The 14,028-nt window shown below is 47.5% G+C and overlaps 1 protein-coding gene across 1 annotated transcript; it reads left to right on the top strand.

Moving 5' to 3' along the window:
- Window positions 1-3,111: 3,111 nt before the first annotated feature.
- Window positions 3,112-5,853, top strand: Defb123 (defensin beta 123). The gene is made up of 2 exons (XM_003476708.4): window positions 3,112-3,374; window positions 5,611-5,853. Exons 1-2 carry the CDS (start codon window positions 3,317-3,319, stop codon window positions 5,757-5,759), a joined length of 207 nt encoding a protein of 68 aa, XP_003476756.1. The 5' UTR covers window positions 3,112-3,316; the 3' UTR covers window positions 5,760-5,853.
- Window positions 5,854-14,028: the final 8,175 nt, after the last annotated feature.

Here is a 14,028-nt window from a genome sequence, read left to right as displayed (position 1 = left end):
TCTGATTCATCAATCTGCTTTCTGGCCAAACCACTGTGTTCTTTAGAAGAAGGGGAAATCACTACTGAATACGCAGGTGGCCACTGCAAAGGTTTGAAGTGAAGTTGGTGGACTGCAGGACACACACATTTTAAGGATTTTCTGCTGGCAAACACTCTCTAGAAAGATGCACCAGTTTGTATTTCAAGATCAAAGCATTTCTCTTTGCCCATATTCTAAACATCTCAAGAGTATCAATAAAATAACCTTCTTGCCAAACTTACGGGACAAATTCATACTGTCACATGAATTTATTTTTCTTTGATTTCTGACTCAATTGAGAAAGTGGCCCTCTGACCCTCCAGGCACAGGCTGTGATGTCTGAGGTGCACACCACGCGTGATAGGCCTTGGTCTGTTTCCTCCACACTTACCACTTACAGGTTTCCTACAGTAATTAAGACACCTAGGAGGAAAACAAAGGTTTCAAGATGCCACACCCAGGGGCCAGCAGAGGCCACATCAGCCAGGGCAAAACCAGGAAGGAAGCCACACCACCTCCCCACCACCACCACCATCACCACCACTGAGCCAGCTGCAGCCTGGACAGGGAGAAAATAAGAAAAACACACCTCCCTCCCCCCAGCAAGAAATTGGCTAATTCAGAGGAACAAAGGCTGAGATTATAACGGAAGTAAATACACAGCCTAACACCTGTATTGTTTGATAGACTTCACAAGCCTAAAGCCAGTAGTCTGAGCAATTATTTAGAGGACAACAATATGCAATATAGTAATTGTGGAGGATCTCACACTGTTCTATTTTTGAAATCTAGTATCGAGTTCTCACTGTGTTGTTTTGTTTCGTTTTATTGTGCTGTTCTATTTCCTTTAAAATTTTTTTTAAAAAATTTTACAAGGTTTCAAAACCAAGCAAAATGAATACACTGATTACACAAGAAGCAGGCCCAGAGATACAGTTTTGTGAGAGCCACACAGTATATTTTTCAGGCTGGGGTCAAGGACAAAGATCTCTGAGGTAGGTATTTCAGAGACTTAGTAGCTGATGAAGGCAACATAAAAAATCCATAAAAGAAAATCTGATTACCCTGGCCTATTTGGATATTAAAAACCTGGATTTCTACACTTAGAGAATCATATAATACAATGGATAAAGGGATCCTTACTGCTCATTTGCTCAAATTCTTGACTAAAGAGATTGGGACACAGAAAGGTATAATTCTTCCAAGATTGCACAGAAAGTTAGTAGCAGAATCCAAACTAGTCACTGAATATTTTCGACTCTGGCCCCTTTCTCTCTATTCAAAAATTCTCCATGTATCTAGGCATTTTAGGTGATGAGAATCTCACCTCTTTGAGAAAAAAGAATCCAATAATACATATTCCCTAAGAGGGAATATAACCCCTGCATGCCCTGCCTTCCAACCCTAGACTGGAAAATCACATTTTGCAGTGTTCTGTGGAACAGGCTGGTGGACATTTAGACAGCCTTGGCTAGGACAAAATTACATTTCTCAGCCTCCTTCCTTACGTGAAACTGTATTAGGATTTGCCACCAACTTTTTTTTTCCCATGAGATTTGGGAGATGAAAATGAGGCAGCATCCACTGTGCTCTAAAAGTTGTCACTGATCAGAGATAGTAGGGGGCAGACACAGGGTGTCTGCATGCTTGGGTTGGTCCTCACATTCCCTGTTCCATGATGCTTCTTCCCAGTGGCCAGCCCAGTGACCAGACCAAAGTGACCCAGAGCCCAGGCACATCACTAAACACTTCTCCAAGAACTCAACAGTAAAACAGTGAAGAGCCAGTGGGCTCGCACAGGCTTCAACACCAACTCACTCCATGGTCCCACTGCAGCCTGGTCACCCTTTGCCACAGGGCTGATGAGTGACTTTTCTCTGATTTTTTTTTAATGGTACTGTGGATTGAACCCAGGGCCTTTGCACTGAGCCCTTTATTAATTTTTTACTTTGAGACAGAGTCTTACTATAACTTGTCGAGGTTTGCATGGAATTTATAATCCTCCTACCTCAGTCATCCAGAATGCTGAGACCACAGGCATGTGCCACCACACCAGGTTCTCTGATCCTTTTCAAATCTTTGCTTTGGGCTGGGGATATAACTCAGTGGCATAAGTGCCTGCTAGGTAAGCAAAAGGTCCTGAGTTTGACTCCAGGTACCAAAATAAAAACAACAACAACAACAACAAAAAAAAAAACAAATCTTTGCTTGCTCAGCTTCTCCCACAATTAAATAAATACTTTTTACAATAAATTTCTTATTCCATAATGCTCTTAATGGTTCTGCTTCCAGGATTGAACCTTAACTAATTTATATTTGAAAAAACGAGGCTTTTTAGCTTGAATAAATACAGCGGCAATGGAAGGTTCCTGGGGTTCGGGCACTGAGTCCCTCTCCCAGCTCTTAGCCACTTTATTGTAAAGGTTTTGAGAAGAATTCCACTGACCTCGCTCTTTCACTTACCTTTCCATCTTCAGCCCCGTCCAATATGTTTTGTGTTCCTCCAGATGGTTTTCGTGATTATTTTACGTCATCAACCCCATACTAGCTTTTCCACCCTTGATCCCTGTGTCAATAGATCAAGTCAGGAAATAAAAGCCACGTAAGCAGTTAAAACAGAATATTTAACAGAAGGAACAGTTTCGAGGTGTTAGGAACTGTCGGTGCAGCCACCCCTCAGGTGCTGGGAGCTAAGGAGGAGAATGGGTTTTCAAAACCAGGCAGAGGAGGCGCCCTGGAAGGTTGACTCGGGAACTCTCAGGAGGACCTGGCACCCAGAAGCCTGGGCCTGTGAATGGGGCCCCTGAATGGTCAGCTGCAGCTGGTGCTGGACACACCACCTCCCCATGCCGTTGCCCTCGGGTTTTTTGCTCCGGTTACATCACGTCTCACTTTTCAACCCCAACAGGAGCCTCAGTAGGACGCCCCTCTGCCCGGAACCCACTGAGGCTCATGAACTTCTGCTGTTATTACTGCCTGTCCCTGTCTCCGAGGTTCGTGGCGCCCCCCTGTGGCCCCTTGCCCACGGCGTTGAGAGCCTTGCATGTCTTGGGCCTTGGGGCTTGGCCGACTTCCCTGGCTGACCCACAAGGCCAAGGGAGGCGGTCAGCTCGGAGGGCTGGGCTCCCACTGCGGGCTAGGGCCGTGGGCAGCTCCCGTGGGCAGCTGAGCGCACGTGGGCGTGACATGTGCTCCAGCGCCAGGCCCGGAGCCCCGGAACTGGACACTCCCCACGCCCCCTCGCCTCGCCATCGCTTCTGCTTGCAGCTTGACTTCGGGCTCGGCTCTCTCCAGCATGAAGCTCCTGGTGCTGACGCTGGCCATGCTGCTGCTCACGGCGCATCTCACCCCAGGTAAAGCCTGGGCCTCTTAGGGGAGGGCAAGGGGTCAACCCTGAGGCCTGGTCAGGGACTCTCAAGGGCAGAGAAGACGGGGCAGCAAGCGGCCACCACCAGGAGCCGGGTAGAGGAAGCCACTGGCCAGCAACAGGTGTCAGATCTTAGGTAACCACAGCACGCAGAGATCAGGCGCCTCCCTCCTCCCGAGGCAGACTTCTGTGTGAGGAAGGAGAGGGCAAGAGGCCCCGCCAAGAGAAGGACACACGGCCCTCTGGCAAAAGGGTAAAGCTCGCAGCCACCGTAATGGGAGAGCCCTCTCTGCGCCAGAACAAAGTTGTTTACATGTGTCCAATTCTGTGATTCAGTTCTGACTCTTTGACGTCCGATTTCCGTCTGGTGTCATTTTTCTTCTTCCTGAATAGCCTCCTTTAACATTTCTTTAATGAAATCCCTGGGTTTGATCTCAAACACTACAAGAAAAGCCTTAGAGTGTATTCTCTTTAGACCTCTGCAGCGTCTCCCCCTCCACCACCACCACCATTTTGGGACCCACAAATTCCAGCCAAGTTGCCCTTTTTTTAACTTTAGTTTCTATTTCCTTTGCTCAGTAAAACCATTAGGGGTGGGGGCTGGGGATTTAGCTCAGGGACATAAGCGCCTGCCTTGCAAGCAAGCGGTCGTGAGTTCGATCGCCGGTACCAATAAAAAGAAAAAAAGACAAAAAAAAATTAGGGGTGCCCCTTCCTTCCATCATAACCCAGAACTACTTCCTAGCAGGGATCAAGTGCAATCACAGCACTCCGCTAGCTGTTGCCCTTGTCTCAAGGATCACACACTGTGCCGATACATTGCTCAGTGTTAGAAAACTGTATTTCATATCCCCACCACCGCCACCACCGCCATTATCTTGTTGCTTAAAGTAGGAGGGTAAATATGGCCCCCGTTACTCCATCTCAGCCTGGAAAGGCCCCATTTCTTTCCATTTTCACATCTTTCTCATTTTCTATTTCCCTTGACATATTACCTGTTGAGGTTGTTTGTTTTTTTCTCTTCCAGGTTAGTCATTTTTCTGAAAAGTTTTTTTTTCATTGATAATAATTCATTTCATCACTTCATTTCTAAAATTTTATTTAATTTTTGAATTTTTGTTTTGTTTTGTTTTGCAGTGTTAGGGATTGAACCCAGGACATTGCATATGCTAGGCAAACATTCTAAGTTACTCTCAAACCCTTACTTTTTGTTTTGTTTTGTTTTGAGGCTCAGATTGGCCTCCAACTTTCAACCCTCCTATCACGGCCTCCTGAGTAGCTAGGATGACAGGTGTGTGCTATCACACATGGCCATTTCTGAATGCTTTAATGCTGGTAGGTTTTATCTTATTTTTAATATGCACAGTAGGTGTCTGAAACAGATGCTGTTAGCCTTTGCTGAAGAGCTAGCTGGTGGAGTTGGGTTTCACACTAGGCCTTTGGAGTTCTGACAAGATTATTCCCTAAACCATCATGTGCCACCCCTCCTGCAGAAAATGCATGTAGGGGACGAGGATGGGGACTGAGTGTCAGAGAAGTCATGAATTGTAAGGCCCTCAACAAAGTATTTTCTTTTTGTTCTCCCTCTTTTCTTGCTGTGTTGCCCTTGTTGGACTTGTCAAAAGGAAACCACTTTAAAAAAAAGGGGGGGGGGACCACTTGAGTGATTCCCATGGAACTTAAATGCTTTGTTGATAACTGTCAAGTGAGGTAGGCTGCAGTTTCTAATAGAGAAAGCAGTGATCCCTGTCTTTTGATTTGCCTCGTAGCTTGCTGCAAAACTCGCAGTTGCAGTGGTTGAGCATTGTTGCCATTTGTCCTGCCTCTTGTCTTGCAGCCTTTTGATGCAGTTTGGTCCTGATAGTTGCCAGAACAGTTCTCTCCAGGGCAGTTTTTGAACACGTTCTGGTTAGTCTAGATTCAGGGGCAAGGTAGGTAGCAAAAAACACAGTAAAGGAAAAACAATAATAATAGAAAGGGTCAAAGGTGACAGAAGGGGCTGGGGATTTAGCTCAGCGGCATAAGTGCCTGCCTTGCAAGCAGGCAGTCGTGAGTTCGATCCCCGGTACCGATAAAAAGGAAAAAGACAAAAAAAAAAAAAAAAAAAAAAAAAAAAGGTGATAGAAGTTGGGAATCCTTCATCACTTCTCTTTTAATCCCTTTAAGTCCAGAGCCTCCCTCTTTTTAAGATTGACGTCTTTCTTCTTTCTCCTTTAAAACAGGTGATGCTCAAAAATGCTGGAATCTTCTTGGCAAATGCCGCCACAGATGTACCAAGAAGGAAGGTGTCTATGTTTACTGCACAAATGGTAAAATGTGCTGCGTCAAGCCCAAGTATCAGCCAAAACAAAAGCCGCGGTGGTTATTTTAAGGGCTTTGAAGTCTGAAGGCAGGAAAATGCAGAGGCTGCCTGAAGTCTGAGATATGTGGATTCTTGAGCTCTGTCAATAAACACGTCTGGCTGATCACTGTGCCTGTTGTCTAACCCAGTGGTTCCTGGGAGGTCCACTTTCCTGGGTGGCTGAGAAAATCAAAACTATTTTCGTAATAATGATAATAAAACATCTCACTCTTTCACAATTCTTTGGCATCTACAAGACCTATGATGACATAACTGATCTGGTAGCTAACAAAAACGTGTTTATGTAGTCTTGTGTTTGAGGCTTGAGGAGCAAGTGTATTCCTTTTCAGAGTTTGCTTTCAGGAATTCTTGTCCTTACCCAAACTATCTTTGGTTATTATCCAGTGAATCATTACTTTGAAATCCCAAAACTTTCCTTGCACAAGAAATAAGGACACTTTATTGTCCTCATCTACAAAAGTACAATAACAACCAGATTCAACAGCCTAACAGGAGAGGGGTACGCTACTAACACTTACTCTAGTTTCTGCAGGGAAGGAAAAATAATACTCCAGTCTCTGTGGTTCTGCACCCTTCAAGCTCAGCCTAAGCAATTTAATGAGATCCTGTCTCAAGATACGTAATGATAAAGGGCCAAGGATGTAGCTCAGTGCAAAGGCCGTAGGCTCAGTCTCCAATACAGAAAGAGAGAATACAGAGACGGAGGGAGACAGGGAGGGGAGAAAAAGGAGAAGGGGAATGCAGAAACTCCTGGACACCATCTTCCTCCAGGCTCGCCATCTCAAACCCTCTCCTCTGTGGCCACCCAGATAGGCACCTTCCTGGACGGGGCATCGCCTTTGACCAGCCAGGTACCAAACCCTCCCCTTCCTGAGACCCACCTGCACCTACCAGGGCCCCGAAGGGAACTCCATAGGAGGCTAACCTGCTCTGCCACCTCAAGATGCTGACCTCTCGCTGTCCTCTCTACTGAAGCAGGCAGGAACCTCGACCACCATGCAAGGCTCGGATTCCAGCCTACAATTGCGGGGGCATCCATTTGGTGTCCCCTGACCCCCTGGCCTTTCCCAAGCCCCCAGGTCACCTCCCCAACGCGGCCCTTCGCCCCGCCCCATCTGGGCTCCGCCCCCAGGGCTCGGGCTCCGCCCCCAGGGCCGGTTTAGAGGTCCGGCAGGTCGCGGGCAGCAGCTGTCCGTCTGCAGCTGTTGCCTGGACTCCTCTGCCAGGGCGCCCCCTGCCCGACCCCCACGCAGGACTCGGAAGTGGAGCAGAGACCCGCCCCTGCTCCCCTCCGAAGCCCTGTTCTTGTTCCTCACAGCCGGGTTTAACCCCACCTTCGGCCCGGCCTGGGTGTCCCTCTATGGCTCTCCCCCGAGTGGGGGACTCCGGGATGGACTTCAGAGTCTCAATGAAGGCGTTGGCCCAGGCGTTTGGTTCCGCGGCAGACTCCTGGTGGCTGTGTCCATGGAGGTGTTTGAAGGGAGAGCTGAATCTGAGGCACCCCAAGCCCCACAAGGATCCAGATTGTCCCTGCTCACCGGGGAAAAAGAAGAGAGCCAGGCGGAGGAGCCAGGCCCCAGCCGGGGTCCCGCAGCAGCACGGAGCCGCCAGCTCCAGTGGGGATGGGCCTGAAATTCCTAGTGCCGTGGAGGTGGAGGTGGAGGAGTTGCTGCCTCTGCCAGAGGTGGGGGCTGGAGCCTCTCAGCTCTGGAGGGTGGAATCTAGTCCCGGGCATTAACCGCCAAGGCGTGTGTGTGTGTGTGTGTGTGTGTGTGTGTGTGTGTGTGTGGATTTTGGGACCTGGGTGAAGGGTACACAGTGCAAATGTACATGAGTTGGGGGAGGGGAACTGATCAGTCAGGGTGGCCCAAAGAGGACCAGTCCTCCGGGTCAAACTATCCGGCTGCAAAGGGCAAAAGGGAGGTAGGATGCCTGCAATGACTTTCTAATGACTTGTTTATGACTTTCTTTGGGTGTCGTGGCCAAACATTGTTCAGTCTGCTGTCTGGGAGCTGTTAAGAGCCCAGCCTGCCTGCCTTCCCAGAATGCCCTGCCACTCCGGGAAGATTTCCTGCTTTTCCACATGCTCATCAAGGCCACCATAATTAGTCCTGCACTAGGCTCACAGCTTTGAGATTGATATTGCTGTGTGGCTTGGCCTCACCCCCGAGGGCCATACGTTTGGGGGTGGTCACTCTAGTTTCAGACCTTAGGCCCCTGCAAGGGGCTTCGGTAGTGGCTGGGGTCAACCTTCTATTGAGGCAGAGGTGGCTGAGGAAGGGATCTCACCCTCAGCCTGTGGCCTACTGATTTGCTGCTCTGGGAACAGGTTATGCAGGCTCCTGGGGGGGGGAGCAGCTGAGCAGAGGACCCAGGGACTAGAGGAGAACTGAGGACACGGAAGTGGAGGTGCAGCCTCTGCTGAAGTCCTAAGATATGGGGGCCAGCTAGAGGAGAAGCGGCCTGAGCCTGTGGACTGCACAGGGTGGGTGCTCCTGGTGTGCGGGAAGAGGGTGCTGGGAGATCCACACGGGTTCTCAAAGCGTCTGCTCCCCTCCGTCTGGCTCAGACCTTATGTCACCTTGCCCCTGAGTCACTGCATGCGCCTGTCGAACCGCTGAGACAACCACACATGGCACCTGGAAAGCCATGACTATGCGTGCAAAGTGGCCCCGAGGCTGATGAGGGCAAAGCTGATGCCTACCAAGAAAGGAAGGACCATGGAATGCCAGAGTGACTTTCACCTTGGAAGGGAGCTCAGGAACGGGGCGAGTGGACCGAGCACTAGAGAGCAAGCACCTTGTAGGTGCAGGGGCAGAGGGAAGTAGATAAAACAGCACAGCTCCTGGGAAAACTGTGGGGCTGACTTTGGGGGAGGACGGAGGTTCAGGATTGATGGACCCAGGAAGGGGCTGGTGATGGAGCTGGGTGGACCTACTGAGAGCTGGGCCCCATAGGCTGGCACCCTAGAGAGACTAGGAAAACGGAACCATGAATCCAATGGAGCTAAAGAAGGGCAGGCCTAGAGGTGCTGTGGAGAGCGGGTGGGGCATCAGGGTTGGGGAGTGGGGTTTGGGACAGCGAGATTCTGACCCTCTCCTGGGTGTTCAGGACCAGGGGCTGCAGGAGGTTGAGAAGATACAGCGCAAGCCAGGGCTGGGTGCCCACCTGTGGCTCAAGCAGGCTCTGGAAGAGCTGGTGGCTGGGAGCAGGTAAGCGGAGATCAGCCCCTGCAAAGGCTTGTGACCACCTGCGGCAGGTGAGGGAGACTCATGAGGGCCGTTTGGACTCAAGGGTGGCCAAAGCTCAGCACTTCACAGAAGAGTAAGAAGGAGATGATTGACCCTATCAGTGGAGTCTGACGAAATTATTGGGGTAGGCTGCTCCCAGATGTGTGGGTGCCTTTGTTGACTTCTGCCTCCCCTGAACTCCCTTCCCCCTGTCTCCCCGGAGGAAACAGAGGCCTCACTTCCTCCACAGCTGGTGCCTGGCCCACTGCTGCTTCGGCATCTGCTCTGGAGCCCTTGTGGCCCTGGGGGACGTGCCCTCCCTCACTGCCTGGGGCATTCACTCCGCCATTATCCTCAGCTGGCCCCTGTCCGCTGGTAGTTATCGGGTCATTGCTGTAACCGCATAAACATGTTCTTGCTTCCATCTTTGACCCTTACTGCCCTGCATTCCATAACCTCCAGGCACTTAAGTCCTTTTCTGATACTCTTCTCAAAAGAGTTATTTGCCTACTTCAACACATATTTATGACACTCATTATGGTAGACACTGTCTTAGGCACAGGGATAGCAGTGAAATACGCTCCTGCCACAAGTCCTTGAAGCTTATATTCCTGTGGCAGATAAGAGAAGAGACACAGGTGATAAACATGTAAATAAAGAGAAAGAAATATACTAAGAAGGGTAAGTGTTGATGGAAATAAAGGATACATTAGAGAGAGGTGTGGCGATTTTATAATGGGTAACGAGGGGAGGCCACTGTAAAGGTGACTCAAAGATAATGAAGAATAAGTCATATCTATGAGGGTGTTCCACCCAAGAGGTGTTGGCATGTGCAAAGGCCCTGAGGTAACAGCATGCTAGGTGCTTTTAAATATGAACAAGGGAACCAGTGTGACTGCAGCAGTGTAAGTAGAGTAGATGAAGCTGGAGGGGGGAAAGGGGAAGGAGAGTCACAGGAGAACAGATCATGCAGGTGTCTCATAGACCATTGTAGTGACCTTGACTGCTTCTCTGAGTGACCTAGGGAGTTGCTGAAGGTTTTGGAAAGAAGAGATATGCTCAAGTCACACTTATTCTTTGAGCAGGGATGGGGGAGTGGTAGCGTAAGGGAAGAAGCAAGGGGATCACTGAAGTCAGCCTTGTAATAACCCAGGTGAGGGATGGTGAAGAATCTAACCTGGGGTGGTCGCAGTACAGTGTATCAAGAAGGGATCAATAAGAAATTGTGGTGTCGGAAGTGAAACCTCAGAACTTGCAGATGGCCAGGCATACACGGGGTGGAGGAGCATGTGTGAAGAGTCGTGGGTGATTCCCAAGACTTTGGCTTGCACAGCTGTGTCGGTGGTGCTGTTGACACGAGGAGAAGGTCTGAAGCAGGGCGGGTCCTGGAAGCTCGCTCCGAGCTCGTTAGCTTCAGATGTCTGTTAGACTTAGGGGTGGACACCTCTGGCAGCCAGCCAGCAGGTTGAGCCCTGGGGACAGTGTGAGGCTGGAAATACAAATTTCCATGGGAGCTGATGCTATGTAGACAAGACTGGGTAAGATCACCTGGGAGCAGGGAAAGCGATCTAGGACCTGGAGAGCTCCAGCAGGGCAGAAGAGGGGGGTCCAGCCGAGACCTCGCAGCAGTAAGGGCAGTGGGGTAGCAGGTGGGGTCACTTTTCTGTCTCACTTTGCTCAGCTTTCAGGGTCCGTGGACAGGTGGAGCCCACCCTCCATCCCGAAATGCTCAGGGTGGTTCCACACTTCCGTTTTCCCTTCCTGGTCTCTTCTGCTGCCTGCACCCCTCCCTCCTCGACCCTGAGCATTCTAAGGGCCTTGTGTGAACCTCACAGAGCTGCACTGCAAGGCTCTCTTCTGTCTACACCCCTCAAGTCCCCAAACAGCAGCCACAATCTAGCATAGTCCCTTGCTTTGTTCTCTACACGGTGTAACTAAACTGTATTTTCACTTTGCCGAAGTTATTCTATTACCAAAATTACTCTTTGGCAAGGAATTTCAGTGAAAATTTTAAATATGTTACATTTCACTGTTTGCAACTTTAGCCACATTCTTCTACAGTAATTATTCCTACCACCCCCAATTTCCCCAAATCCAATTTTACATTTAACACTTGTCAGGAAGACTGTTTGTTTGTTTGTTTGTTTGTTTGTTTCAGGCAGGGTCTCTCTATGTAGTCCAGGCTGGCCTCAGACTCAAGGTGATTCTCTCCCCTCATTCTCCCAAATCCTGGGATCACAGGCGTGTGCCACCACACCTGGCTCTGTCACTGGTTTGATCAACAGTAAACATTAGTAAATGCAGTTTGAGCCCTGCTCAGTTTTATTCCATGCTGATTAGCATATGATAGGAAACTTAGCCAAAAGAGTATTTAGCAAGCAAGAGAATAAAATCTTATGGAAAATCCTCAGAGGGCTGGAACTGCAGCTCAGTGTACACAGGCCCTGGATTTGATTGCCAACAATACAAAACAAACAAACAAACAAACAAAAAACCATAAAATTCCTGGGAGTCATTTACTTTATATCTGTTGAGATTTTGTATAGTAAAAACTTTAAAAATCATTTGGAATCGAAGTAGGCCTAAAATACCCTGTCTCAAAAAGCTTTTACTTTATCCAGACCTAGATATAGGTCCAAGCCTGGCAATGTAGGATATGGTAGCAACCAAAATGCAGTCCTGGGCTTACTCTAGTTTTAGGCAGACAACAGGCAGATAAAGCAGAGTGTGTGCGGAAAAGCAGCAGGGGCTGACAGGACGAGTAGGGAAGGTAACATTCGATCAGAGACCTGAATGAAGGACAGTGAGCAATGCTAATATCTAAGGCAGAACATTCTAGAAGGAGGAGCAGCTAATGCAAAGGCCCTGGGGTGTAAACACACAGTGTATTCACGAAGGAGCAGCAGAGGCCAGTGTAGCACAGAGATGTGGTGATGATGAGAGGCATATTCAACAAGGACAGTGAGATAAATGGGAGCCTCTCAGGGGGCAGTGAGAATGGGACCAGCGAACATTTAGCAGCCATTGCTATAATCCGAGGTCAGAAATGATGGCTTAGACAAGGATGGGCCTGGAAAAAGGCAAAGGAAAGATGTGATCAGGGGCTGGGTGGGCTGGGAGGGGTAGGGGCCCCCCAAGAATGATGTGTTATGTGCATGTACCATCTCCCCACTATAACTGTAATCAATTATGTATTGCAAACATATACTAATAAAAATGAATTTAAAAATTATCTCCATGATGTTGTTCATGGCACTGTTATTTAAAATAGGCATATCTAGCCAGGTGTCCTGGGGCATGCCTGTAATCCCACCACTCGGGAGAAGGAGGCAGCAGGATTGCTGCCAGTTCAAGGCCAGCGAATTTGTGCTACAAAGTGAGTTCAAGAACTGCAAGGTTCAGTAATGGAGTAGTGGTTGCATTATTATCTGATGCAATCCTACAATCCTAGTCATGCAAATCCATGTCAAATGGGGAAAATAATTATGCTTTTTCTTCATTTCTTTTTCTTCATGCCCTCTTCCTCCTCTCTCTCTCTCCTACCCATCTCTTGTTCCCTTTTTCATCTGAAAATGATCTCTCTACTTCCTATTATCCATGTTTTATTTTGCTCTTCATTTGTATTTTGGGTTTCTCATAGAGGGAAGCCATGCGGTATTTAAGCTTTTGTGTCTGATTTTTTCATTAATGACCTCAAGGTGCTGCTATGAACATGGGTATGCTTACATCACTGTAATATGAGGACTTTTAACTCTCTCAGGTAAATCCCTAGGAGGGGAACATCTGGGTCAAATGGAATTTCTATTTGAGTTTTTCCAGGAATCTCCATACTGATTACACAGAGGTTGTACTAGTTTACATTTCAGCCAACAGTATGGAAGATTTTTTTTTTTTTTTTTTTTTTTTGCCCTGCAGCCTCACCAGCATTCGTTATTGAGTTTTTGATGAGAGCCATTCCCTCTGGAGTAAAAAGGAAACTCAGTGCTGTTTTAATTTGCATTTCTCTAATGGCCAGCAACCTTTGTTGTACTTTACTTAAAAAACAAGGCCCCGTGATGAAAAACGGGGCAAGACGTCTTTTTAAAAGAAGCGCTTTTATTTTAGCTGGCCCAGCGACACAGTGCAGATGGAATTTGCAAAGCTGTGCAACTGAGTTAGAGTTTTGACTGATTTTTATAGTTTATTTATGATTAGCTCATTGATCATTAAGTACATAGTGATGAGAAACAGAAATAAGGTGGGCCTTTGTTCCCTTTTGCTTGAGGTAAGAGGCATTTCACAGTGGGTGGTTAGCCAACCCACAGCCCTTGGTCTGCCAATTTTAGGAACATTTGTCTCTCATGAAGGGAACAATGGTTGACACAGCATCATTTGTCTCTTACAAGGGGAACAAAAGTTGACATTGCACATAGGTTACTAAGGTTGTGGGGGGGATGACGCATTACAGAACAGCAGAACGACGTGGTCAGTTAATTTATAACTATATGATTGGTGCTTGATTACTAAGGTAAGGAGCTCAGTACAGAATGACAATATTACTAATAACTATCTTTTTAAGTAACTATTTTTGTTAATTATCTTTTGATCAATTAGTTTAATTTTTAGCATCTTAATATAACACCTTGAGCATTTCTTCATGTATTTATTGGCCATTTATACTTCTAAGAATGGTCTGTTCATTTCGGTTGCCTGTTTTTGATAGGGTCTTTTATAAGGCAGGCAGTGTTTAGCTCTGCCCATATTCTTTTATTGTCCATTTTTGATTGGGCCTTTTATTTCAGGGTCTTACAGGGAGTCTTTGTGTATTCTTTTGTTACTCTTCTGTTTTACAAACACCTGGCAATAAATTTTCCCATCCTTTTCATTCTCTTGTCATTTCTTTACTGTGTGGAAGCTTTTTAATCTGATACGATCCCATTTGTTGATTCTCAGTCTTATTATTTTCAAGAGTTTTTCCTATTTTAAGACTCATGCATGTACAGAATCTATAAACAGTTTATGAGAACTGATCTTATGACACATGATGAAATCAACAGATACTTTGAAGA

Source organism: Cavia porcellus, unplaced genomic scaffold, assembly GCF_034190915.1.
Source record: "Cavia porcellus strain 051 isolate PalLab524CR breed Dunkin Hartley unplaced genomic scaffold, mCavPor4.1 scaffold_5, whole genome shotgun sequence".
Classification (NCBI taxonomy): Eukaryota; Metazoa; Chordata; class Mammalia; order Rodentia; family Caviidae; genus Cavia; species Cavia porcellus.
Note: the sequence above shows the minus strand (reverse complement) of the source record. Positions and strands in the feature narration are given on the sequence as shown.